The sequence below is a fragment of the Protopterus annectens genome, chromosome 2.part1 (genome assembly GCF_019279795.1).
Source record: "Protopterus annectens isolate FY-2018-M chromosome 2.part1, PAN1.0, whole genome shotgun sequence".
Taxonomy (NCBI): Eukaryota; Metazoa; Chordata; order Ceratodontiformes; family Protopteridae; genus Protopterus; species Protopterus annectens.
This window is the reverse complement of record NC_056729.1, coordinates 1,014,706,209-1,014,732,114: the sequence shown is the minus strand read 5'-3', so window position 1 is coordinate 1,014,732,114 and position 25,906 is coordinate 1,014,706,209. Positions and strand designations below refer to the sequence as shown.

Below are 25,906 nucleotides of genomic sequence, written 5' to 3'. Positions count from 1 at the left end.
CAAGCAAATTGGTAGTGGGATCTGGATCCTACCTACATAACCACTTCTTCTCCTGGGTTGTGAGGGATACAGTTGCTGCTCTTAGAGGACAGAAACGTGCTACTATACATGTTATTCCCATTGCAAGCAGAATTTACCTGCAGCATACTAACCTATTGTTATAGGCAGTATACTTGTACTCCTTCAGGAATCACCACTGAAGCTGGCTGAGCTACCTGCTCACTACTTAGGATAGTTAAACTGTTGCCATCTACTCAACCCCATACTCCTCTAGCTGGTCCCTGCAGCCTCTGCTCAGACATGAGTGTAGTGAGTCAGAGTTTTCTTTTTACTTTTATGCCATATGGCTGACCACAATTTGTTTTAATATTTTGTGCTCAACTTTTCAGCATCTCATCTATGAATTACCACCCCTGAACAATGACACTGATTTTGCACAGCTCGTCATAAAATATGGAGAGTTACATACAACTCCTTCCACGACTATATGCAACACTTTTACAACAGGTTTTCTGAAATTACTGTTTTGAAAGATTATTTCTAAAATGTTACAGACTCGAAAAGTTATGATCTTTCACTTAATTAAGCAAACCATTTTTGCAGCTCCAATGAATTTAATTATTTTTCATTAAGATTCTCAGCATCTCATCTACAGAGCTATTAATCATGAGTTATTTCACCATCTACATCTCTGTCATTCATAAGGTATTTCACTGTCTACAACACTAATACACATTAGTTATTTCACCCTGTACAACACTACTATCCTTAAGTTATTTTACCATCTGAAACACAGCTATTCATGAGATGTTTCAGAATCTACAACATTGCTATTCATGAGTTATTTCCCCATAAACAACATTGCTCCTCGAGTTATTTCATCATATGCAACATTACTCCTCGAGTTATTTCAGGATATACATTATTCCAAGTTATTTCATCATATACAAAACTGTAACTCGTGTTTCATCATACTTCCAAATTACTATCAAAATATGTCATGTAGCAAACTTGTTGTGTCTTTCGGCTTTTCCCGGTTAGGGGTCGCCACCCTGGTCTGCTAATGATTGGCAGTAGCTTTTTACGTGCCGAGTTGCCGGCCCTGACGCACAACCTTCAACAAAGGTACGCCCATTCACGCATGTCTCCACACAGAAGACGCTCTAATTGAGAACTGAACAGGACAACATCTTACTGTGAGGCGACAACGCTACCGCAGCACCACCACTGCAGTTTTATGTCATGTAACAAACTAATTTTGAAATTATGTACCTCAGTAGAGAAATGATACTTCGAGATGGAATTACTCAGTACCAGTTTAACAGATTATTAAATAGTTCCATAACAAGAATATGCTGAAGGCTTCAGGAAAGTATCTACAAATTTAAATTTTTGAATATGCAAATATTTCATAAGGATATTCTCAAAACTAAAACTCAATTACAGTTGGTTACTGCAGTTTGATGTGGAATTATAAAATCCATAAGTAAGACCACTGTATATTTTTCGTATCATTTTACAACAACATCATGCCTCGTCACCTACTGGCCTAATACAGATGTTACCTTTGTCACATTGTGGTACTTTCAAAAAGTCTTGCAAGGTTTGTTGTGATCAAAATTCTTTCTTATAAATACCTTAGGAATTTATCAAACCTCCATGGAACAGCCAGAATCAAAAACAGTCTCCAGAAGACCTAATGTGAATCATCTCTTCTAAAGCTTATTCAAGCTATCAATCATCCCACTTATACTTAGACAGTTTTCCAATTTTTCCACCGGAAAATACAAGTATGCATCACTGAGCTACAACTGAGGTGGTGAGAATTCTCACTCTCTTACCTTTCATATTCATACTACCTTTTTCCCCTTGATGAAACTAAAAAACAGACAAGTAAATTAATCAATTATCCTGACATAGAAAATGGAATTTTTATGCTTTGCTCCTCCTAAATAAAATTTGAGTTGCAAGGAGCTTAATGTAATACTTCTAAATGATATGTAATAACTCATAATAACTCGGGACTAAACATGAATTCAGAGCTAATATGCAGTGATTTTTTAACACATTGCATTTTTATTTTCCAAGATGTATCCAGTCTTATTAATTATTTCTGCTTAAAATGTACTTGCAGATTTGGATCAATTCATGCGGTGTGTACTAACTTGTTGCTATGGGCCAATGGAGTATTAATGGAGTCAGAACATGATTTGAGGGAATATAAGAGAAAGCTGGTAGTGACTGGCATGGAAAATATGACATTAGGTAAGATACTATCAATTTAAAAATCATGCTGAATATGACGGAAACATGCATATTAAAACAACAGGTAAAAAAAAAAATTCTACACATGGGTGAAAGTATTTATTGCATTTTCCCTTTAAATAATGAGTATATATTATATTTGTAAGTGCTTATGCTGCTTTACTGACTGATAATCCTATGTGTTTCTATGGAATCGCTTAACAACATGCTATAAAATATTCATGTATGTGCCAATACAAGGCAGCATTGCGAAAAGTAGTGAAAGTCAGACATATGATTGGGGTTGATTCTACACTATTCAGTGCATATTGTACAGCAGTATCCATATTTTAATTAACTCTATGCATTCAACAATAAGAAAGACAAGCATTATCTTCTCAAAATATATTGATGCAGACTCTACAAGGAATGTCACAGCAAAATAACTCTTGCTAGACATCTAATAAAGCCGGGATACAAACAACTTATTTGACACAACCCCATCCCCACTTGTGATTATTTAGTGTTGTTGGGGTCATTTTTGACAAATATAAGAATCAAAACAATAAGGTTGGGGTGGTATCTAGACTGCAGTGAGAAAAAGAAAATTGCAGTCTCAGTTGAATCTGTGAATGAGCTAGGCCTCATTACACTAATGGCTGCTTCATCCCCTACCTGGATAGCTTCAGGGAGTATGGAAAAGGCAGCATAGCACCCATCACTTAGCTTGGTGGTTGAGAAGCAAGTGAGGATTAACAGAAATATACTAAGTCAGGATGACTGCAGACAGATTAAAGAAGGAAAAGGTGCTTTCCTTGCACTCCAATAGCTGACTGGAACATCAAGTAAATCTGGGAAGAAAATGTATTAGATTGGATTGTTAACACTGAAATTGCTGTCTAAGAGTAAGAGGGAGTGAGCCCTAAACTAGAAACACTCCCTCCTCAGCTTAAGCAAATAAGACTTCTTGTGAAGTCCTCCAAAGCAAACTATGAATTTAAATTAGCTTCCTCAACAAAGAACAACCATAAGGCATTCTTTAATTACATCTGAAACCTAAAATTAAAGGTCCAGATTTGTGCCAAAGTGGTAATTAATGATACCACATATACTGAGCTTGTGGACATAGCTAACCTGTTGGCTGACAGGTTCTGTGAAAACTTCACTCCCCTGTTCCTGCCACATGTACACCAAGACATCCCTGCAATGTATTTCTAAAGAGCAGATCATAAATGCCCTCTCTAAGACCAAAAACACAGCACCTATAGGACCTGATAACATCCCAGACTGCATTCTACATGGGCACCAACAAAAAGTAGTGACACCATTGGGTACTCTCTTCAGTCATAGTCTAAGCACTAGCTTCATCTCAGCTGAATGGAAAATGGCCACCGTTATTCCCTTGCACAAAGGTGATGCCTCCACTGACCCCAGCAACTATAGAACTATAAGCCTGACTAGCCTTATCTGCAAGACCATGGAGCAAATCATCATGGACCTTATCAACAAAGATATAGGTAATCTCCAAACACTTGAACTTACTCAGTTTGGATTTGTCAAAGGGAGATTATGTCTGTTAAACCTGATGAACTTCTTCGAGACAAGTCACCAAGGCTTTGGATGAGGAGAAATATGTGCATACAGCCTACCTAGACTTAGCCGGGGCTTTTGACACAATGCTCCACTCAGGCATCATTGACAAACTCACCTAGCTAGGTATAAATCCTTATATCATTAGATAGGTTGCTAACTGGCTCACTGATGGAACACATATAGTCAAAAATAGAGAAATCCCCCTCCAACAGCAGACCTGTAATGAGTGGTGTTCCACAGGGATCAGTCCTGGGACCTCTACTGTTTGGAATCTATTTCTCTGAAGTACAAGCAAAAACTAAAGGTCGGTGGCTGACAATTTTGCTGATGATTGCAAACTGTGAGTGGTCATAGAATCCCCAAATGATGTCACGATCCTACAAGAGGGTCTTCCACAAACAAACGATTAGTGCCAAAGTCATGGCCTTAAATTCAATGCAAAAAAATGTATTATCATCCCTTTCTGTAAGAGCGATTTTCTTGCTAACTATCACAACAGTAGCAATACCTTAAGTACACACTCAGTGATGAGAGACCTGGGCACACACATTGACAGCAACCTTACCTTTGATCACCATGTCTCCACAGTGGTAAGAAGGGAATTCTATATTGCTCATGTCATAGGTAATGGCATGGCCTTCAGAAAAAAAAAGAAGTTATAACCTCCCTGTACTCTTCCTTCATCAGGCCAGTAATTAACTACAATACCCCTTTTGTTAGTACCTTTCCAAGCACCTCCAGCAATTGGAGAGACCTCAAAGGTCTTCAGCGTCTGTCCTATGTGGATTGTCTCCAATCACTGTCACTTTATTCTGTTTCATACAGACTACTGAGAAATTATCTTTGCCTTGCGTATATGGCAATCTCTGACCCTGCTTTAGTGGAAATGCTGCATATTTGCAAGTCAAATGGTACATGGGTTACTCGATCTAAAGACCTTAACCTGGTATGTGACATTAATAGAACCTGTTGGAGGGACAGATTTGTCTCCCAGAGGTTACCACACCTTTGGGACAGACTCCCACTTCATGTCAAACAGAGCACCTCATCCGCTGTCTTCAAACACAGTCTGGACAATTGGATGGGTAACCATAAATTCACCCTGGGGGGGGGGTTCCACATGGATAGGGGCAATAGGTGCTGATTGTGGAGATAAGGGTAGAACTTGGCTGGGCTTGTAAGGGCTCCAGGGCCATTAGCCTAGTAACTTCTTATGATCCTGTGAACTGCTGAAATCCTGAATTGCTGAAACAGATTTCAGAGCCAGAAGAAAGAAGTTATGGCTCAATAGAGGCCCAGATCAAGCAGAAGCCAAAGTTCTGATGGGCTTTGGCAGGAAATTATTGGCAACCTGGATGGGCTGGAAGTAGCATGAGCTGTAGCTAAAAAGGACACAGGATTTTTGTCCCTGCTTCTTCAGCAATGTTAAAGAGGGCTTAGCAGATAGTAATGAGATTTGCAACTTAGTAATGAGATTTGCAACTTTCCTGCAAAAGCAGAAGGTTCTCTCCTTATTATAGGTGTCAGAGGAAAAAAAAAATACTTTTTGTGAGCATGACTACAATGTTGAAAAAAAAAAGATGTAAGAGGAATAGTTTATAAATGCAATGTGAATTGGTAGAAATCATACATTCTTGACTCAGCTTGGTTTATTGTGCATTTTTAGTTTTTTCCTGTGAGAGCCAGGACCTTCTTAGAACTAGAAAATGTGGACAAAGTAATGAAACAGTGGTCTGTCAATGGGCAATGGTGAAGGAAGATGGACATGACAGAGCAAAGAAGATACCAAAACCATTCCCAGTGTTCCAGAGACAGCTAAAGCAGAGGGAGAAATGGGCTCTCACTGGTGCCTTGCAAGGTCGGCTAGGGTCAATGAGAAAGTGAGAAGGTCATGACAGTAAAAATTTGGCATTTAATCTACTGGCAACCTAGATTGTCCTTGCTATGTGTACTTTGGAAGTTATATTGAAGGATGAGAGAACATGTTTATCTCATTGTATGTCTACTTGTTTTCCACAGACATTATAAAGCTGAGTCACAGAAACACACTGTCCAACAGAAAGGCCCTCAAGATTATGTATAGATATTGGGTGCTGGATGTGGCACAGCTATAATTTCAACCATTTAACCAAGTTGGTCATTGCCAAGAGTGGCCTGGATGCATATACCTCAGAAATCCATTACCAAGCCATGGAAGCAGGAAATTGCTTTCAACTTTACATTGCTGGAGGAGTGTAAAATTGCTTTTCTGTATATAGTTTTAATGTCTACAATTGCAGGAGAGTTTGTTTACCTTAAGAAATATTTTATTGACTTTATGATTTATTTTGGAATGTATCTGCAAAAGTAGTCATGCTAAGAAATGTTTGCTTAAGTGTAATTACAATGTGTGAATGCAATCTATATATCAGTCAGATAAGCCTTGGAAATATATATCGTTTACCATTTACTACGTACAAGATGGCCTGAAACAAAAAAGCCTAAAGGGCAATTGCCCTGCTGCTGCATAAATTCTAAACATTCATCTGTTAGCATGGTGATAAAAGAGGAAGCAAATGGATTGCTCTGCAGGGAAATAGACCACAGAAGTGTTATAACGGTGGGAACCATGCCTCTCAACTGTACAGATTTTCACGGAATGCCCAGATTTTTGCCTCATATTTTTGATATGTTCCTCACAAAAACTGAGCTTTTTTGACAAATCACTGGGATGATCTAAGGAGTAAAGTCACTAAATATGTTGAGTTTCAGACTTCATATCCTTCAGAAAATGCATGCTAACACATATCCTGTTATCCTAGCAACTTTCTAAGTTTTTAAGAGTAATATTTCAAATGTGTCCCTATTTTTGGGCCTTTGTACCCCCATTTTTTTCAGGCTTTGTCCAAATTTCTTGTGCTAAGAGGTTGAGAGGTATGGCAGGAATACTGAATCTAAAAGACTTATCCTCCAAAAACAGTAGGTTAGATTAAACAGAATATGCTTTGTTGGGACAAGTAGAGGAAGACACAGGGTTTAAGCTAAGATTTAAAATTGTGCACAATGATGCTTGTATGCTCAGGTAACACAACTGGATTAAGTGAGCCAAAGTATTTAGCTATATTGCATTTGTACATGTCTGTTATCTGAAGAAGTCTCCCTATAAGGAGAGATGAAAAGCACTTAATAAAACTGACTTTATTTTTTACTTGTGGGTGACCAGTGGAGTGATTTCCTAGCTTTTTTATCCAGTTAAACTTGAAACTACTCATTTAGATAATCTGTAGCTGTTAGAGTCACTGTGTCAGAATCATTGAGTTAGACGTCCCATTGTTCATTGTTTTTACTGGCTAGGTAGAGACCACATTAGCCTACAGGGTAAAGCTGTTTGTTTAAATTTGCCACTGTTACTGATTTCCTTATTTGTCCTACATGGTCTGCCACTTTTACACACTTATGACTATTGGAGTAGTTACAGCTCATTGTTTTATTCTTTAGTCATGTCCTAGTTTATCACCTATTTCTGGCCCAGTTAGTTATCATCTTCTCTCTTATACCAAAAGTAAATTATTAGTCTATCCTACACCCCTTCATCTGCTCTGGCCAGTGTGGAATCTCAGTCAGCTGTTTCCCCTTCTGTAGCCAGCCTGATAGCACTAGGTATTTTGAGGCAGTGTAGGTACTGCCTTAGGCTTACCAAAAATTATTTGTTGCTACTTCACAGTGATTCAGTATGTGAGAGGTGTATGTATTTACTTAACATTGTTCTATCACAATGATTCAATATGGGAGAGGTGTGAGTATTTACTTAACTGGGAGGCTATCTTCTCACCTCAGAAAACATTATGCAAGCACAACACACATACACATACAGCACAGAGTACATCCACTAAACCAACTTATGCTGAGGTTGTTAACAGAACAATGTCTAAGCCTCCCAGGCTAAAGACCAAGAAACCTCACACATTAGTATACACAGCAACACACACATACACACATACACACCTTCACACTTCACATTCATGCCTAAAATGCATACCTCTAAGAGATACTCATTGTGTATACTCGAAGCCTTCATATCCCACTGAGACTGCATCAGACCTTGGTAATGTTTAGTAATAGGTGACTCTGTTGTAAGACATACAGCCTCCACTCGCACCACCAGGTGTCACCTGTCTCTCTGGAGCCAGGATTTGGGATGTAACAAAAGCTCTTAGATCTCTACATCCTGACAAGTATGATCATGACCTGATAATGGTCCATGTGGTGGCAAACAGCCTTAGACACTCTACCCAGAGGGCCATGCAGAATGATATGGTTGAGCTTACTATGCATGTGTTTGAGGTGGGGAACACATTGGTCTTGAGTGGTATTTTGCTATCATTCAGAATGATATCAAGATTCAAAGACAAGATAATTGGTTTTTAATAATTGGCTATACAGTTGGTGTCATTTCAGGGAGATCCAGTATGTGTCAGCTTTAAATAAGATAGCTGACAAGCCTTCATGTTTTGCCATTGATGGCCTGCACCTCCTTTTCCAAGGCTTTCACATTCTGGCTAAAGCCATTGCTGCCCCCATAGTGCCTTTTCAGACAAAGTCCATCTCATGGACATTCCAACTAGTAAATTCTAATTTGGAACAAATTAATGTGTCTCTACTAAAGTCTGAACATGAGGCTCACCTGCTATGTGAACACATTCATATTTCTGCAGTTACAGAAACATGGTTTCAGAGCAATGGAAGCACTCCCTCTATTCCTGGGTGTAATGACTATCACATCTTCAGTCCCACTGGCAGTTGTGGGGGAGTGTCAGTATTTGTCAAGGATATCATCACCTCATGACAGATTCTTTGGGGCACTACATTTCAACACCTAGAAGTCCAAACAAATCACCATAATGAAGGCTAATTACCACTTCATATCTAGCTGTAGAGCAACCTCCATTTTCCCTCCTGAGCACAATAGCTGTCTTAATACATTAGCAGAAATTCAGATTAAACCCAAAATCATTTTACTCGGCGACATCAACGATCCATCAGTAAAAACTATCTGATCTACAGTGCCAGTCGTTGGCTTGTCCAGCAGTTCCTTGACATTATAAATACTAGCTCTCTTTCACAAATAGTTAACCATCCAACTAGTGACCACAATATCCTCAGTCTAGTCCTTACTAAATGGCCATTTCTTGCACAGCTCCATATGTATCATTATGCCTTATTAAATCAGACCATAATTTATTGACCCTTTCCTTTAAAACTGGTGGTGCTTCACCTGTAAACTGCTCTATGATTAGGAGGTTCTCAAAAGCAAACCTTCTTCAGTTACTTGATGACTTAATTCTGCTGTAATCCTCCTCTGAAGGATCCCATTGCTAAAGCTGCTAGCTATGCCTCTGATTTCTACTCCTAATTAAATAGCTGTACTGATAAGACAGTTCCTAGCCGCAACAATTATAATGAGAAGCTAAAAACAAACCCCTGTTGTGGAATGCCCATATAGATAAGTTATATGACAAGAGAAAGAAACATATTAATATTTGTAAGAAGTCTCATTCTACTTGCCTTAAGAGCACACTTAAGCAAACTAACAAAGATCTAAGGAAACCATTATGGTACAAACATAAAATAGCCACAAAAACCATAAATTACTGCAATTTGTTTCTTTAACTATGTCAGAATGTTAAGAACTAACACCCAACAATGCACAGTGTCAGTCCACAATAATACTACAGTCTCTGACCCAAAGAAAGTAGCTAATATCCTAGCTAACAAATGTAGTGCAATTTTTACAACACCCATAATTATAGCTACTCCACAAGTTCCATAATCCCAGACACCTCCTTTATTTAATAAATGGAGCAAACCAGCTTTACAATTGTTTCTGAAGACGTTCTGTATGTTTTAGAATGAAAGCACTTAAACTTGATTAAAATATGGTTTGGTGGCATTCTGTGCAGCATTTTTATTTATTACATTCTTAGGTTGTAAAATTTTCAAGAAAGGGTGTGGAGCGATATGAATTGCATTTCAATCAAGGAAGATCAGGATCTTAGGATAAATGTACTTTCATAAATATTTTATACCTCGAGGAACATATTAGTATTGGAGCTATAACAAAGACGCATGGTGGATGTTGATCCAGAGTTTCTGTGAATGCCCAAAACTGGATAAATATGAACAGTAAGTTACCTAATTATTGGGAGATTGTAGCTGAATATAATAAGGTTAGACATTACATTTTTCTTCCTGGGTACACAACTTCAGGGTAACTGTATCATTCAGGCCAGAGCCTTGCTATGTTTGATCTTTTCTTGGTTGTAAAAAAAATAATCACTAGGGAACAGAAGCAAGTAGTTCCTCTAATAATAATGAAAGTACATAAGACACTGCACATGATAGCTAGAATAGAGTTAATAGAGTTAGAGAGAACATGATTGCTAGAATAAAGTTAGAGAGAACAGCCAAAGGATCCAAAGCAATGGCTGCCATTGCTGTTAGTGTGGGGATCACAACACATTTGGAGGCTTGCTGTCTTGTGTTGTGGAATCAAGGGCATGTGGAATGTCTATCATTAGGATTGTTGAAAAATATGGTTATTACAATTGTATGATGTCAAAAGATAAGACAGGAATCCAAAACTGTTGTGTGTCAGTAGAGTAGGAATATTTATCATGTTTGCAATGTTTTGTTTTATCTTCTCATTTTGTTTTTGTTCAGTGTTTCAGTGCATGTTTGTAATTTGATTCTGAAAATATGTCCCTCTCACTAAAGTGAGTAAGGAGAAAGTCACAGTCAGTTGCTTATCTGGGGCCAGGATCCACCACATTACACAGACACTCAGGTCATTGGACCAGAAGTACCAGTATGACTCAGTCATAGTCTGTGTGGGTGTAGGTGACCTGAGATGTACCTCCCTAGACTATTTAAAGACAGACATCATAGATCTCTTGAAATGTGTGTAACAGGGTGGTATGAGCCTAACACTGAGCAGCATTTTACCTTCTCCAACAATGATGCCACAATACAAACAAAAGATTACTGACTTTAAAAATTGGCTTAGTTTCTGGTGGTATTCTAAGGGGGTGCAATATTTGTTAGCATCGAAGGAAATGATCAACAGACCACACTGCTTTGCCAGGGATGGTCTGCACCTCTCCCCTCTAAGGTTTTGAATATTAGCTAAAACATTGTCCTCCCCCATAGTGCCTTTTTTAGGCAATGCCAAACTGAAAGTACTTCCAACATAGCAAGTCAAAACCAAGAAAATCTAAAGGAGGTACTGCTCAATGCTAGGAGTCTAAATAGAAACTCAACTCCCTACAAGCTCTCCTCACTCTAGAGAGTGCTGACATCTGTGCAGTCGCTGAGACATAGTTTAAAGCCACACAGAGCACAGTGTCAGTAAAAGGCTATAATGTCTTTCACACATTTAGACCGGGTACTACACAGCCAGGAACTAAAGGTGGAGGTGTCTTGATTTACATCAGAAAGAAATACACCACAAGGCTAGTCATACAGGATGATGCAATTGAACTTCCCCATGTTCAAATCACCATAGGCAAATTACCTTACCACTTCCTTACAAGCTATATATTCCCTTTCTATGATCAGGGGAACCCATAACCTGGGAATCTTACTGGAAACACTCACCATCCAACCCAATACAATATCCATGTGCAACTTTAATTACCCTCACTATTAACTAGGAATCATATATGAAACCAAAGGTACAGGCACAGATATTACTGGATTTTGTAAATGCAAACTCCCTGAACCAGATTATCAATACCCCAATCAGTGGCACAGATATTACTGGATTTTGTAAATACAAACTCCCTGGACCAAATTGTCAATACCCCAATCAGTGGCACAAACATATTGGATCTGGTTCTCACTAATACAGGAGAGTGCAGAACATCCCTAGTGTAATGTCTTCTCTGGTTAGATCATTCCACAAAACGGTCCTGGTTGAAATAAAAATAAAACCTGGAACCCCAGCTAACCTTGGAATGTTCAGAAACTATTCTGAGGCTAACATCCTACTATTAAGTGATAACCTGGCAAAATTTCAAGTCCCCATAAACCCAGAGAACACTGCTGTCTCCATGAAACTGTTCACAGAAACCTTACACAATTAATAGCTGCATTTAAATTTAGAACTAACACAAAAAACAGGGCACCATTACAACATCAACAGGCTGTATAACAGAAGGAATAAAATCATGGAAAAATTAGGAGGTGCGGCACCCAGCAGGATAAAGGAACTCTCATCAAACCAAACAATTTAGAGGAAAAATACATTCCAACAAGGCCACATCTGAGGTAAATGTTGGCCTGCCAGGCCAAAGATAACCCCACGGCTTTCTTCAGCTATGTCTGCAACCTCAGAGGCAATACACAAATGTGTGCAGAGCTCATTGTTAATGGAGCCACCTATACTAACCTAGCAGATATAGTAAACCTACTGGCAGACAAATTCAGCTGTAACTTTACCCCTCTCTTTCCCTCAACCTCCCTTCAGGAAAAAACTCCACCTACTGTCACTAGGGAAGAGGTCCTCAATGCTCTAAGGCCAAGATCACTGCATCGATGACAAAATCCTATGATGCCTTCTAAATAGCATGAAATATGACCTAAAAGGTCCTCTGGAATTGTCATTTAACCATAGTATCCAAACAGGCTTTGCACTTAACAAATGGAGAACAGCAACGGTCATCCATTTGTAAAAAGGTGGGTTATCTACAAACCATGGAAACTACCAACACAGAAGTCTCACTAGCCTCATATGTAAATCAATTTGGGATTAGTGCTTCTGTATTGTTCCTGGTGGAGAAGGAGCAGAGAGAAATTATATGCTGACCTCTATGTTGATTACCAATCACTTGAATGCCTGAAATGTTTTTCTTAGGGCCAGCTTGGGATTAATGCTACTGCTTTGGTCCTGCTATGTGAATGATCAGGGGGGGCACTATTTCAGTGAAGAGGGCATTGCTCCATGACATTAGACTAACATCTCACATATTTCATATATAAAGCCATGGAAAGAGTTCGCATGAAAATGATCAGCAATGACATAGGAAATCTCCAGAAACTGGACCCAACCCGGTTTAGTTTTGTCAAGGGCAGGTCATGCCTACTCAACCTGGTGGACTTCTTTGAGAGGATCAGTAAAGCAATGAATGAGGGCAAAATGGTTCACACTGCCTACATTGATCTTGCCAAAGCCTTTGACGCTATACTCCACTCAGGTATTGTTGACAAACTCAACAAGTTATGTATAAACCCTTATGTCACCCAGTGGATAGCCAGCTGGCTTACAGACAGGACCCAAGAAGTTAGAACTGGGGAGTCCACCTCTACAAAGTGGCCAGTCAGAAGAAGATTTCCTCATGGACTGGCCCTGGGAACAGCTTCTTTTTGGCATTTACTTCTCTGAAGTCAAGGCCTATGTTAAGTTCCTCTGGATGACCACATTTGCAGATGATTGCAAATTAGGAGCAGTCACAGAATCCTCCACTGGCACTAATGTTCTCCAAGGAGGGCTGGCTCCAACAAATAACCTGTGTCAGAGCCATAAACTAAAATTAAATGGTACGAAATGCATAATAGTATCCTTCAGGAAGCTATCCCCCCTGGTAACTATCATATTAGCAACATGCTCCTAACAGCTGACCCAATAGTCAGGGACCTGGAGACACACAAAGACAGTTGACCCGGCTTTGACCATCCCTTTTCTACAGTAATGAGGAAATCATTCTGTGTTGTAAAACTTATAAATAAAAGTATGGCATGTAGGTTCAAGTAGGCCATTATTCTACTGTATTTAGCATTCATCAGACCTATCACTGAGTACAAGAGACAGACATGACTGAGCTCTCTGAATATGTGGCACAGGCTGGTATGCCCCTAGCCTTGAGCAGCATACTACTTTCATTTAAGATGATACTACAGTATAAACAAAAAATGATTGACTTCAACAATTGTCTTAGTTTCTGGTGTCATTCTAAGGGGATCCAGTATCTGTCAGCTTGGGATAACATGGTAGATAAGCCCATGCTGCTTTGTCAATCATGGTCATCATTTGTCACCTCTAGGATTACAGTTACTGGCTAAGGCTGTTGCCTCCCCCATACTGCCATTTTTAGGCAATGTCACAACAACAAAATTCCTGGCATAAAAATATCTTCAAGAAGCAAACTCATGGTTATACTGCTAAGCGCTAGAAGTCTAAACCTAAAACTGCACTCACTGGAAGCACCCCTCACCTTAGTAGATGCTGACATCTGTGCAGTCACAGGGACATGGTTTAAGGCCACAGAAAACACCTCGGCCATCCCGGGTTATAATGCCTTCCACACATTCAGACCACAAAATGAAAGTGTGAAAACTAAAGTAGCTGGAGTATCAATATTTATCAAAGATAAATATACATCTAGATTGGTTTATTCATTCTCTCCAGTACAGCTCTTTTGAGTGTGTACCTTTAATTCCCAGTGGGTGTGGCTTGAGGCTTTAAAAAATGAAGTTATCACCTTACAGTTCTAACAAACCCTCATTGACAGAGGTCAAATGTCAACATGATTGTGTTTGCCATCATGTATACTTCAAAATAAAATATTGTTATACCTTGTATGTATCATGGTTTTGAAATTATTAATGCAAATATGAACAAGCAATATCTGATTCCTAGAGGCACAGTAGGAGGTAAATGCAGAAATGCCTGAAGGCACACTTGGATGTAATGAGTTAAACAAAATTATTCACTTGAACTAATCTAGGTCCAGTTGACTGTAGCTAAGACCCCTTTCCAAGTTATTGACAGTTATAGGACCCCCTCCATGAACCAGGATACCCACACTGCAAGATACAACCAAACACCCTAGTTTTAGATGACTTTAACTACCCATCCATAGATTGGGTAAATTATACATGTACTAACACACTTTCCCAAAGGTTCTTGGACTTCATTAACTCCAGTGGACTGAGCCAGTAGGTTGACACTCCCACAAGGGCCCAAACATTATAGATCTGGTACTCACTAACATGGGTGATCATTGCACCATCTCATATGTGCAGCCCTCCTAGTGAAGTCTGATCATACATCTGTCTCATTAGACGTAACACTAACATCTGACCCCCATTAGCAGCAACTAAACTAAAAAACTTCTCCAAAGCCAATTCCAACCTAATATTTCATGGCATTAATTGCTTCATAGCCCCTGCCCCACTGATGTCATGGACACATACTGGAATTTGCTCCAATGCCTTGTATAAACATCTATACAAATGTACTGACTCAGCCGTACCTGATAGGATCAAAATAAGATCCTCAAGAAAGAACAAGCCTGCCAGGTTGAGATCCACCATTAACAGGTTATACATTAAGAGAGAGAAATTTCTGTCCATGAGCAGGAAGGAATGGTTTCTGATTTGTAAGCATTCCTCCCTTGGTTTTAACAAGCAAATAAGATACCTCATAAGGCATTCTAAAGCTAACTATGAATCCAAATTAGCCTCCTTCCCTAAGGATAACCATAAGGCCTTTGTTAACTATGTCAGAAACCTTAAAGGAAAAACCCAGATCTGCGCCAAACTGGTTGTTAATGGTGCCACATATACTGAACACTCAGAAATAGCTAACCTGCTAGCTGACAGGTTCAGTGAAAACTTCTGCCCCCATCCCCACCACATATCCCCCAAAGCATCCCTACCACCTGCCATCCACCTAGTATCTCCAAAAAGCAGGTCATAAATGCTCTTTCCAAAGCCAAAAACACAGCCTCTATGGGACCTGATAATATCCCAGGCTGCATTCTAAATGGATTAAAACAGGAACTAGCTGCACTGCTGGGTACTCTTTTTAACCACAGTCAAGGCACTGGTTTTGTACCTGCTGAATGAAAAACAGCAACCATCGTCCCATTACATAAAGGAGACAACTCCACAGACCCTGGGAACTAAAGACCCACAAGCCTGACCAGCCTAATCTTCAAGGCAATGGAAAGAATAATCATGAACATTATCAACAAAGATATAGGAGACCTCCAAACACTCAACCTGACCCAGTCTGGCTTTGTTAATAAAAGATTCTGCCTCTTGAATTGGTGGACTTCTTTGAGACAGTCACAAAGCCTTGGATGAAGGGAAATCCATACATACTGCCTACCTGGACCTGGTCAAGGCCTTTTACACTATTCCCCACCCTGACATCATTGATAAACTCACCCAGCAGGAGATCAACCCACATATTGTCAGGTGGGTTGAAAATGTCAGCAGTAGAATGCACACAGTCAAAATAGGTGACTCTACCTCCACCATCAGATCCATAACCAGTGGTGTGCCACAAGGATCTGTGTTGTGACCCCTATTGCTTGGAATCTACTTCTTGGATGTACAGACCAAAACAAAAGGCCTATGACTGATGACTGACAAAGTTTGCTGATGATTGCAAACTGGGTGCAGTCATTGAGTCCCCAAATTATGTCAGCATCCTACAAGAGGGACTTACACAGACAAACAACTGGTGCCAAAGTCATGGGTTAAAACACAATGAAAAAATGCATTATCATTCCCTTCAGCAAGGATGACATCCCTGCAGATTACCACATTAATAACAACACCTTAAGCACACAATCAGTAGTGAGAGATTTGGGCACACAGGTTGACAGAAACCTTTCCTTTGACCACAATGCCTCCACAGTAGTAAGAAAGGCTTTCTACATTGCCCACCTTATAAAGAAGGGCATTGCATCTGGAACAAAAGAGGTTATAACCCCTTGTACTCCTCACTTATCAGGCCATTAATAGAGTACAATGCTACTTTTGCTATGTACCTTACCAGGCACCTGCAGCAACTGAGAAGACTTCAAAGGTTTCTTACAAAGAAAATTCAGGCCTTCAGCATATGTCATACGTTGACAGACTAAAATCTCTATCACTATACTCTATGTCTTATAGACTACTCAGAGGTGACCTCTGCCTTGTATATAAAGCAACCTCAGATCTGCTCTAATGGAAATGCTGCACATTGCTAAATCAAATGGTATAAGATGCACTCGCTCTAGGGAACTCAACCTAGTATGTGACATCAACAGAACTCGCTGGAGAGAAAGATATGTCTCACAGAGATTACTTCTCCTCTTGAACAAACTTCCAATTCAGGTGAAGCAGAGCACCTTGCTGATGCTATTTAAGTGTAATTTGGATGACTCACCCCAGGAGTTTCAACAGTGTCCCTCTTGGACATGGGCAGTAGTTGTTGACTTAGTTCTGCTTAATACCTTGATATTCTTGGGAACAGGGGTTGTACTCAGCTAGGCTTGTAAAGGCCCTAGGGCCATTAGCCTAGTAGCCTCCTGTGATCCTATGATACAATGCCTCCCTTTGGTATGTACCTAACCCGGCACATCCAAGTACTGGAACTTCCAAAGAGGTTCCTCACTAAAAGAATACAGCACATAAGTAACATGTCCTGTGTAGACCGTCTCAAAGCCCTATCCCTGTAGTGTGTCTCCCACAGGCTATTGAGGGGATCTATTCCTCACATACAAGGCATTGTCAGACCCCAGCCTGATGGACCTGCTGCATATTCACAAAACACCACCAAAATTACTCATTCTAAATGCTTGATCCTTGAATGTGATATAAATATGACCTGCTGGAGAGACAGGTATGCATCTTACAGACTACCTATATTCTGGAACAGGCTCCTCATGCATCTGTTTGAGACCCTTGATCCTCTTGCTGAGATACTTTTAGGTCTTTCTAACCACTTTGGCAATGCTGGTTTTCACAGCTGGAGAGTTGATTATGGCACCCCGTCTTTGAGACAGTTTTAGACCCATCTTTTGACATATATTGGGTTTATATTTGATGCCCAAGTCTTTATGATAAGTGTATGATTGTGTGTCAAATGCCTTTGCAAGGTCCAGCTGTGTGTGTGGACCCCTTTCCCTTCATCTTTGGGCTTTGGTGACTGTTTCAAAGTCCCAGGGTCAAAAGGCAGGATCTGCCCTTGACAAAGCCGAACTGAATGTCTTTTTGTTTATGCTCCATGATGATCCTCTCCATAGCCTTGCAGACTAAGCTAGTCAGGCTTATGGGCCCTGTAGTTGGTGAGGATTATTATAGCTGTTTTATTTGAGGGGATTAGTTCCTCTGTAGTTTCTTGTAGGAACCAACCTGGGGCCATCTGGTCCCATGGGAGCAGTGTTTTTTGCTTGGGAGGGCAGCCTTCACCTGAGCATCTGAGATGTTTGGGAGGCAGCCTGGAGAAGTTTGCACTGAACCTGTCTGGTCTGGGAGTTGCATCCCAGGTTTCTAACATAACTGAAAAAGCCTTATGATTGTCTTTGGTGTCCTGTGCAATTTTGGGTCTTGGTTTGTTTTGGGATAGCATGATCCATGCATTCCTGGAAGTTTGGTTAGAGAGTGAGAAGTTCACTTTTGAGAAGTTTTCACTGTGGTTTAGTGATATATCAAGTGATACATCATAAATATCATCATCTATGTGAAGCAGAGTTTTTCTCTGACCCAATTCATGTATAACTTGAATATTTGGATGGGGAACAGGAAATTCATCCTTGGCTTTTCAAGGGTCTATATTAGCAGAACGAAAGTGCATATGTGCGACTACGAAAATGTCAACACATAATGCATGGAAATGCAGAAGAGCGAATTGCCATGTAAGCAAAATTTTCCCTAGGGAAAAAACTTACCTGGCCGTTCACTAAAAACAAATCATTTAACATCATAAATAGGTGGGGGGCTCTGCCCCCACACCCCCCTAACTAACTATACCAACTCCGAGATCGCACTATACGGAAGGAAAGGGCAACTCCGGGAAGTGGCCAACCATCTCCTTGCCCTATGACAAATTCATTGAATCGCTTAAATGTGATTCGATGAACTTGTGTCGCTCAAAACACATTTGCGTAATTCACCTTTCATTTTGCTAATATAGGCCCGCTTTGCACATATGTCTCTAATGGCAAATGTTTCATCGCCTAAGCCCCTGCTTACACTTATCAAGGGTACCAGAAATTATCAGAGATTCAGGATGCATGGTTAGGCTTAAAAAGGTTGTTAACCTAGTACACACCTATGACCCTATTTGTCTTATTTTAAGATGTCATCCATAACGAATAAGACAAGGGTCTGAAAGAACTAACAACTAGTGATTTTCTCAAAGCCATTACCTCCTGATCCACATCTATTTGTTTGTATCTCAGCATACATTTCAAATTTTAAAGGTGCCTTTCTGGACTAGCTAATTGCCATATTGTAAGGTGTTTCTCTCAATGAGGACAACATCTAAGCCATTCACTGTAATGCTATAAAGCTTCAATGATACTCAGCATAGATTGTGATGTTGAATAGGGCTTTGAGCCAGCCTAACAGAGGCTACCTCTTAACTATCAAGCTATTTTTAATACTTTGGTAATGATTTGTGGCTAACTAAGCTGTGTTAGGAATTAGGAAACCCAACTGCAGCATATTGTGCTCATATAAACAAGGCAGGATGAAACTGCCATCAAGACTTTCTTTTGACACCTGACACCATATAATTTGGAAAATTACCTACGGATGCATAACAATAACGTTAGATAAAATATACTTTTAGAATCTGTTTATCTTTATCTTCTAAGAAGGTTACCCAGATTGTGGTTCTTTCTTAAAAATTATGACATCTTGTAACTGCACTATCTATGAAAGTTCTTATACAAGAATTGCCTTTTCAACAGCTGACACTATAGCTCTTATCAGATTTCTAACCCACTATTGTTACTTTGAAAGAATACTGATGCATAAAAGTAAAGGTATGCATTTTATGTAGAACATAGCTGCATATTTCTTTCTACCTCAGGCAGCAACATTTTACCAACAGTCTGCACTATTTTGTCATCTCTTTCTTCACTGTTAACTTTTTAAGTGACCCCTCTAGTTCTGGCTATCAGCTGTCTCTCAAGTAACAGATGAATACTTTTAGAATTTTGCAGGTCTCTTTTGCAGTTCCTTTAACCCAAACTATATAGTTTTGAATCAAAGCCTTTGGACTCGGGTTTTTGAATGTTGCTATCTTCATCATCAGGCATGTTTATCACAGTCTTTTCAAGGTCCCAGTCTGAATAACTGTTCCCTGAGCATAGTGTCTGTACATATGCCTAACTCATGCATAAGGAACCAATGATTTTGAAAGCCCTTTGTGTATGTTAATTGAGTTTCAGTTTCTTGCTATTATATTATCTACTTAACTGCCTCTGACATAGCTGTAACAAAATATTAAAGGTATCTGGAACAGTCTTTGCATGTTTATGACCACACACATAACACCATATATATATATATATATATATATATATATATATGTGTGTCAACTATACATGGTTGACATTTCAGAATGTCGAAGACCATATGGCCAAGACCATATGATCAACATTCGAAATGTCGACCATGTAATAAAAAAACCCACAACAATAACTTACCTTCACACTACTAGCAGGAGGGATACACCCCCCTGTACCCCCCGTGGAGGGGGGGCTACACTCTCAGCAACCCCTGTAACTTAAATTTACCAACTCTGAGATCGCACTACAGTGCGGAAGATGGAAATCTTTCCATTTCCCACTGTACAGAGATGCCAGTTCTGCATGGTCGACATTTCGAATGTCGATCATATGGTCTCGGCCATGTGGTCTTCGACATTATGAAATGTCGACCATGTGTACGGGATCCATATGTATATATATATAATTATATATATATATATATATATATATGTGTGTGTGTGTGTGTGTGTGTGTGTGTGTGTGTGTGTGTATATATATATATATATATATATATATATATATATATATATATATATATATATATATATATATATATATATATATATATATATATATATATATATATATATATATATATATATATATATATGTATATATATATATATATATATATATATATATATATATATATACATATATATATATATATATATGTGTGTGTGTGTGTGTATACACACACACACACACACACACACACACACACACACATACATATATACATAGACATATATATATGTGTGTGTGTGCGGGAGTGTGTAACTTAATATTTTTAAGATACTCACATGGTCAAAGCATGCTGTATGTTACATTACTTTCTTCTTCAGGCAGATCATGTTTCCCATGCCAGTAATGAAAGCAGATGCATACTTTCAGGTCTGAAGGGTGCCTTTACTTAAATCTATGACTCTCAGCTCTCCCTAATTTTGTCAGATGTCCCTGATTCTGCCTCACTTTTTCTATCACCATCATCATCATCAACTCCCCTTTTTCCATTTTCAAAATAGGATTAGGGAACTATAGGAGCTGTTGCCATCTTCCTTGACACAATGCCACTTTCCTACCTTCTTCAGCAGTCATGTCAGATAGTTTCAGGTCTTCTCTTACACAATCCATCCATCTCTTTGCTGAAAAGCCTTGTTAATTCTTGCCTACTTCCTGTGTGTCCCAAATCTTCTCCACCAGATTGTCCTCTGCTTTTCTGCACATGCCCAAACCACTGTAATCTGTTCTCTTTGACCTTCTCTACAACTGGAAATACTTTGGCTTCTGTTCTGGTGTCCTCATTTTTTCATCTGTCCCACAGTGAACATCCTAACACTCATCTCATCTCAGGCACTTCATCTTCATCACCTCTAGCTTTCTCAATTGCTGTGCCCTCACTGCCCAGGTTGTTGTACCATGCAGTAGTACTGGTTGCATCACTGTTTTGTACATCTTACTTTTCAGCTTCTTTGGCATTCTTCTGACATACATAATCCCTAACACACTGTGTTGGTAGGATGCAGAACCTGTACGTCTAGTTTTGACCTCATTTAGGCTTCCATTCTTCTAACCCTTTCCTCCCATATACATAGGTTCATAGGTAGGTACTAGGCTATCTGCTCAAGGGCATTTATAAGCCTAGCCAGAGTGTGTCAGCTTTTGCCGCCCCATTGATTAATTAACTGAACCTCTGTCAAGAAGAGCCAATGAAGTGATGCCAGGGGTGTATTTTCTGTTACCCATCCACTCGTCAAGGTTTCTATTGAAGAGTGTTAGTGAGGGGCTCTGCCTAATGTAGTTAGGAATTTTGTTCCAAAGCATGGGGAGTCTCTGTGACAGGAATCTATCCCTCCAGCACAGTCTATTTATTGTTGTGGTGAGGTTTTGCTCACTAGAGCAAGTGGCTCACAGTGACTTGGATTTCTTTAGGTGGAGCATGTCCATCAGTTCTGAGTTGGACATGGCTTTATTAGTCAGGCAGAGGTCACCTCTGAGTAGGCGATATGCGACTGAGTACAGCTGGAGTTTTTCCAGTCGGGCTGCATAGGATATATGTTTGAGGCCAGTAATCCTCTTGGTGAGGTACTTTTGTGGTCTTTCCAGCTGTTGGAAGTGTCTTGTGAGGTACATCCCAAATGGGGCATTGTACTCTATGATGGGTCTGATGAGTGACGAGTAGAGGGGCACTATAACCTCTTTATTTCTAGATGTGAACCCTTTAGTAATTAGATGGGCTACAGAGAAGGATTTCCTAACTACTTTGGCAATATGATTGTCAAAGGAGAGATTGCTTACCTCTTCTGTATTAAGGGGGCTATGTGGTAATTCATGGGTGTTTTGTTTTTCCCAAACGGGATGACTATGCATTTTTTGGCATTTAGCTTGAGACCATGACTTTGACACCAGGTGTCCATCTCAGTAAGGCCCTTTTGGAGAATGTCCGTGTCAGCCAGAGAGTCAATTATGGCTCCCAGTTTGCAGTCATCAGCGAACTTGGTTAGCCAAAGTCCTCCTGTGTTTGCCTGTACTTCTGAGAAGTATATGCTGTACAATAGAGGTCCCAGGACCGAGCCTTGTGGGATACCACTTATGACTGGTTTAGAGTCGGACCTGGAGCACACTATTCTTACCATGTGAGTTCTGTCTGTAAGCCAGTTAGCAACCCATCTCGTGAAGTAGGGGTTTATGTTCAGGCTGGTGAGTTTTTCTATAATGAAGCTGTTAACCTGTTCCACTATCTTCCCTATCTTCCCTTCTATCTCATTTCTCAGCTTCTTCTGGTTTCCCCATTTGCTGCTTGCAACTGTCTTATCTGTGTAGTTTTATCCCATGTGCCATCGGTTTTGCATTCCATTCCCCTATCCTTTACTGAAGTTTTTGTTTAAAGTCTACCTGTAATGCCACCTTGTTTGCATACAGCAGCTTTGTTAAGCTGTCCCCCCAACCTGTTTGCTAATGTAGTCCAGTAATCAGTATGAATAGCTGTGGGCTCAGAGGTGAACCCTGATGTACATACACTTGTATGGGAATCCCTCTGTGAGACTGAACACTATGCTTACTTCAGTCATTGGTCCTTGTATATAGCCTGCACTACATCTACCAATGTTTCTGGGACTTTTAACCACCCCAGGACTGCTCAAAAAGCTTTCTTGAGACCTTATCACATGCTTTCTCAAAGTCTAGGAATGCTCAGCTTGGATCGTTCCTCATTTCTACCTTCTTTAGAACTGTCTGTCTCACTGCATACATCAGGTCAGTTGTGCTGCAACCGGATCTAAATCCAAACTGCTCATCTCCCATCTTACTTTATATTACTCTGCATATTTGTTTATTAGTCACCCTCTCCAGAACTTTCATGCAGTGTAACAAGAGTTTGATACCTCTGAACTGCCCACAGTTGTTGATGTCCCCTTTGTTCTTGTACACTGGCACTAATATGTTTATTTTCCAGTTATTTGGGATACACCTTTCTTTCCATGCTGCTATGAGTTCCCTCAGAAGCCATTTCTCCCCTATCTCACCCAACATCTTGCTTGTGTCTGCTGTGACCTCTTCTGAGCCTGCTGGTTTCCCTTACTTCATTTTCCTTGGTGCTGTCCTTTCTTCTTCTGTGGTGGGCTCTTCCTTTTCTTTCATCATAGGTTGTGTCTGGGGCAGCCCAGCATCTGTGGGGTTTTCTTCATTTAGAAGCTGCTTGAAGTACTCTTTCCGTCTGCTTTTAATATTTTGTGGACTGATGGGCAGGTTATTGCTGGTATCCCTTATGAAGGGTGTCTGACTGTTTTCTTTATCATTCTGTCTTTGCCTTCAAACTGATGTAGTTTCTTTGTGCCATCTGCTAAGTCACTTTCCAGAAGCTGGTAAAGTGCCTTTGTTGCCTTGTTCTTTGCTGTTCTCTTTGTTAGCTGACCAATATTCCTTTCTATCATGGTCAGGCGATCTTCCACTTTATCCGGCACTCCTTCTTTCATTTGATGACTTCCACTACCTGATTTACTTATGCACATTATCTCCATGCCTAGCTTGGCCGCATATCTGTTCTATAGTTCTCATGTTCTTTGGAGGTACTTTCATTCTTCTCCAACTCCACATATTTCCTCTTCTTCCTGAGACAATAGAGCCCTGAGTAACTCCTTGAACTGTTTTGCTTTCTCTTGAGTCCACTTCCAGATCTTCAGCCTTGTCGTTGTTGACCTAAGAGTCTTCTCTGATCATTACTTGCATCTGATTGTGGTAACCTGTGTTTTTTTGTTGTGGGCTGAATGTTTCATTGGGATTGACTTTGCAATTACTGATTCTACCCCAATTGCCCTTTTCTAACTAGGAGGAAGTCTACCCTTATTGTATGTGGCCATGCTTGTATGTGATCCTGTGACTGTCTTTCTTGCTAGATGGTGTGTTGGCCACCACTGAGCCATTTGCCAGACAGAAGTCTTTAATGGATTCTCCATTTTTTATTCCAGTTCCCTCACCCATGTGGTTGTCCTCATATCCTGTTTAGTCCATCTTGATGGGTGCATTCATTTCACCCATTATCAGCAGCAGTTCCTGTTGTCCTGTTTTATTTCATAGGTCCTGCATCTGCTGTCTGAATGCACTCTTTTCTTCACTATCACAAATCTGCTGTGGGGCACAGGCTTTGATAATGAATAGTGCCCTACCCTTACATTGAAGTCTGATTGCCATGAGTCTGTCACTAATTCTGCTAACATTTCTCACTGTCTTTTGAAGCCTCTCCCTCACAACAATTCTCACCATTTCTAGCCATCCTCCTCCTCCTGTGTAGTACATTCTGGAGCCCAAGCCAAGTGGCTTTGCTATACTATCCTTCCATCTTGTCTTGTGGATGCATAGGATATCTAGCCTTCTCCATATCATCATGTCATCCACTTCCAAGCTGTGTTGCATGAATGAATCTCCACTAAGTGCAGCAATTCTTAGTTCATGTTTGGCAGGTTGATTGTTTTTTACTTTTGCTCAACAGAGCTATTTCAGGTAACCCAGGCCGGGCAGCTGAACATTAGCCTGTCAGTAGCTTATTGACTAAGGGCTGCTGGGCTTTATAACAGGCACATACTGGGCCAACAGGATGCATATGCCCCTCTCACCATTAGCAGGGGCCCCTTATGTAGATCAGGTCCTTAACCCACTTTTCACTGGAAAATATGCATGCCCATTTTCTCAAGTTTAGTCAACAACACCAAATCACCCAGAGTCAATTTTTACTCCCCTGAGTAGCTAACTCTGACACAGCACAAAGTTGATGGCCAAAGTAGTTGGTCTATTCAACTCATTCCCTATAGGGCATCATGTAGAGTCTGTGCTGCTACCCACATCTCCATTTTCAGTGATTTTGAGGTGGAAACACTCAAATGTTTTTGCAAGGTGGTTGGAACTCCACAGGGATGCAGGAAGAACATGCAAGCTGCATACAGACATTGGCCATAGGGCAGGACTAAATCTTGTACCTTGCATATGGGAGGCAAAGACCTGAACCAGCATGCCAGCTGTAAGTGTTTGTATCACTTTTTTACATCAATTACAAAATATTTTACTTTATGAAAAATGTGTTCAGTTATTCCAAATATTAGAGTTTGTATTGCTTAGAACATACATGTTGATGAAAATCGTATTGTTCTATTAACTTTATAAGTGAACTACAGTAATATATAACAATTGTCCCTGCCTTTCAGCCTTTCTACCCCCCCCCAATTATTTTGTCTTTGTCCAGTATTCTTGAGCAAAGAAGTTGAATC

At 40.0% G+C, this 25,906-nt stretch overlaps 1 protein-coding gene across 1 annotated transcript in view; it reads left to right on the top strand.

The window, feature by feature from the left end:
* LOC122794930 (proton channel OTOP1-like) overlaps positions 1-25,906 on the top strand; it is a 618,079-nt gene that overhangs the window by 368,142 nt on the left and 224,031 nt on the right. The window contains exon 4 of the mRNA XM_044063523.1: positions 2,135-2,265. Within this exon, the coding sequence (XP_043919458.1) occupies positions 2,135-2,265 (131 nt within the window). The remainder of the gene's footprint in view (positions 1-2,134; positions 2,266-25,906) is intronic.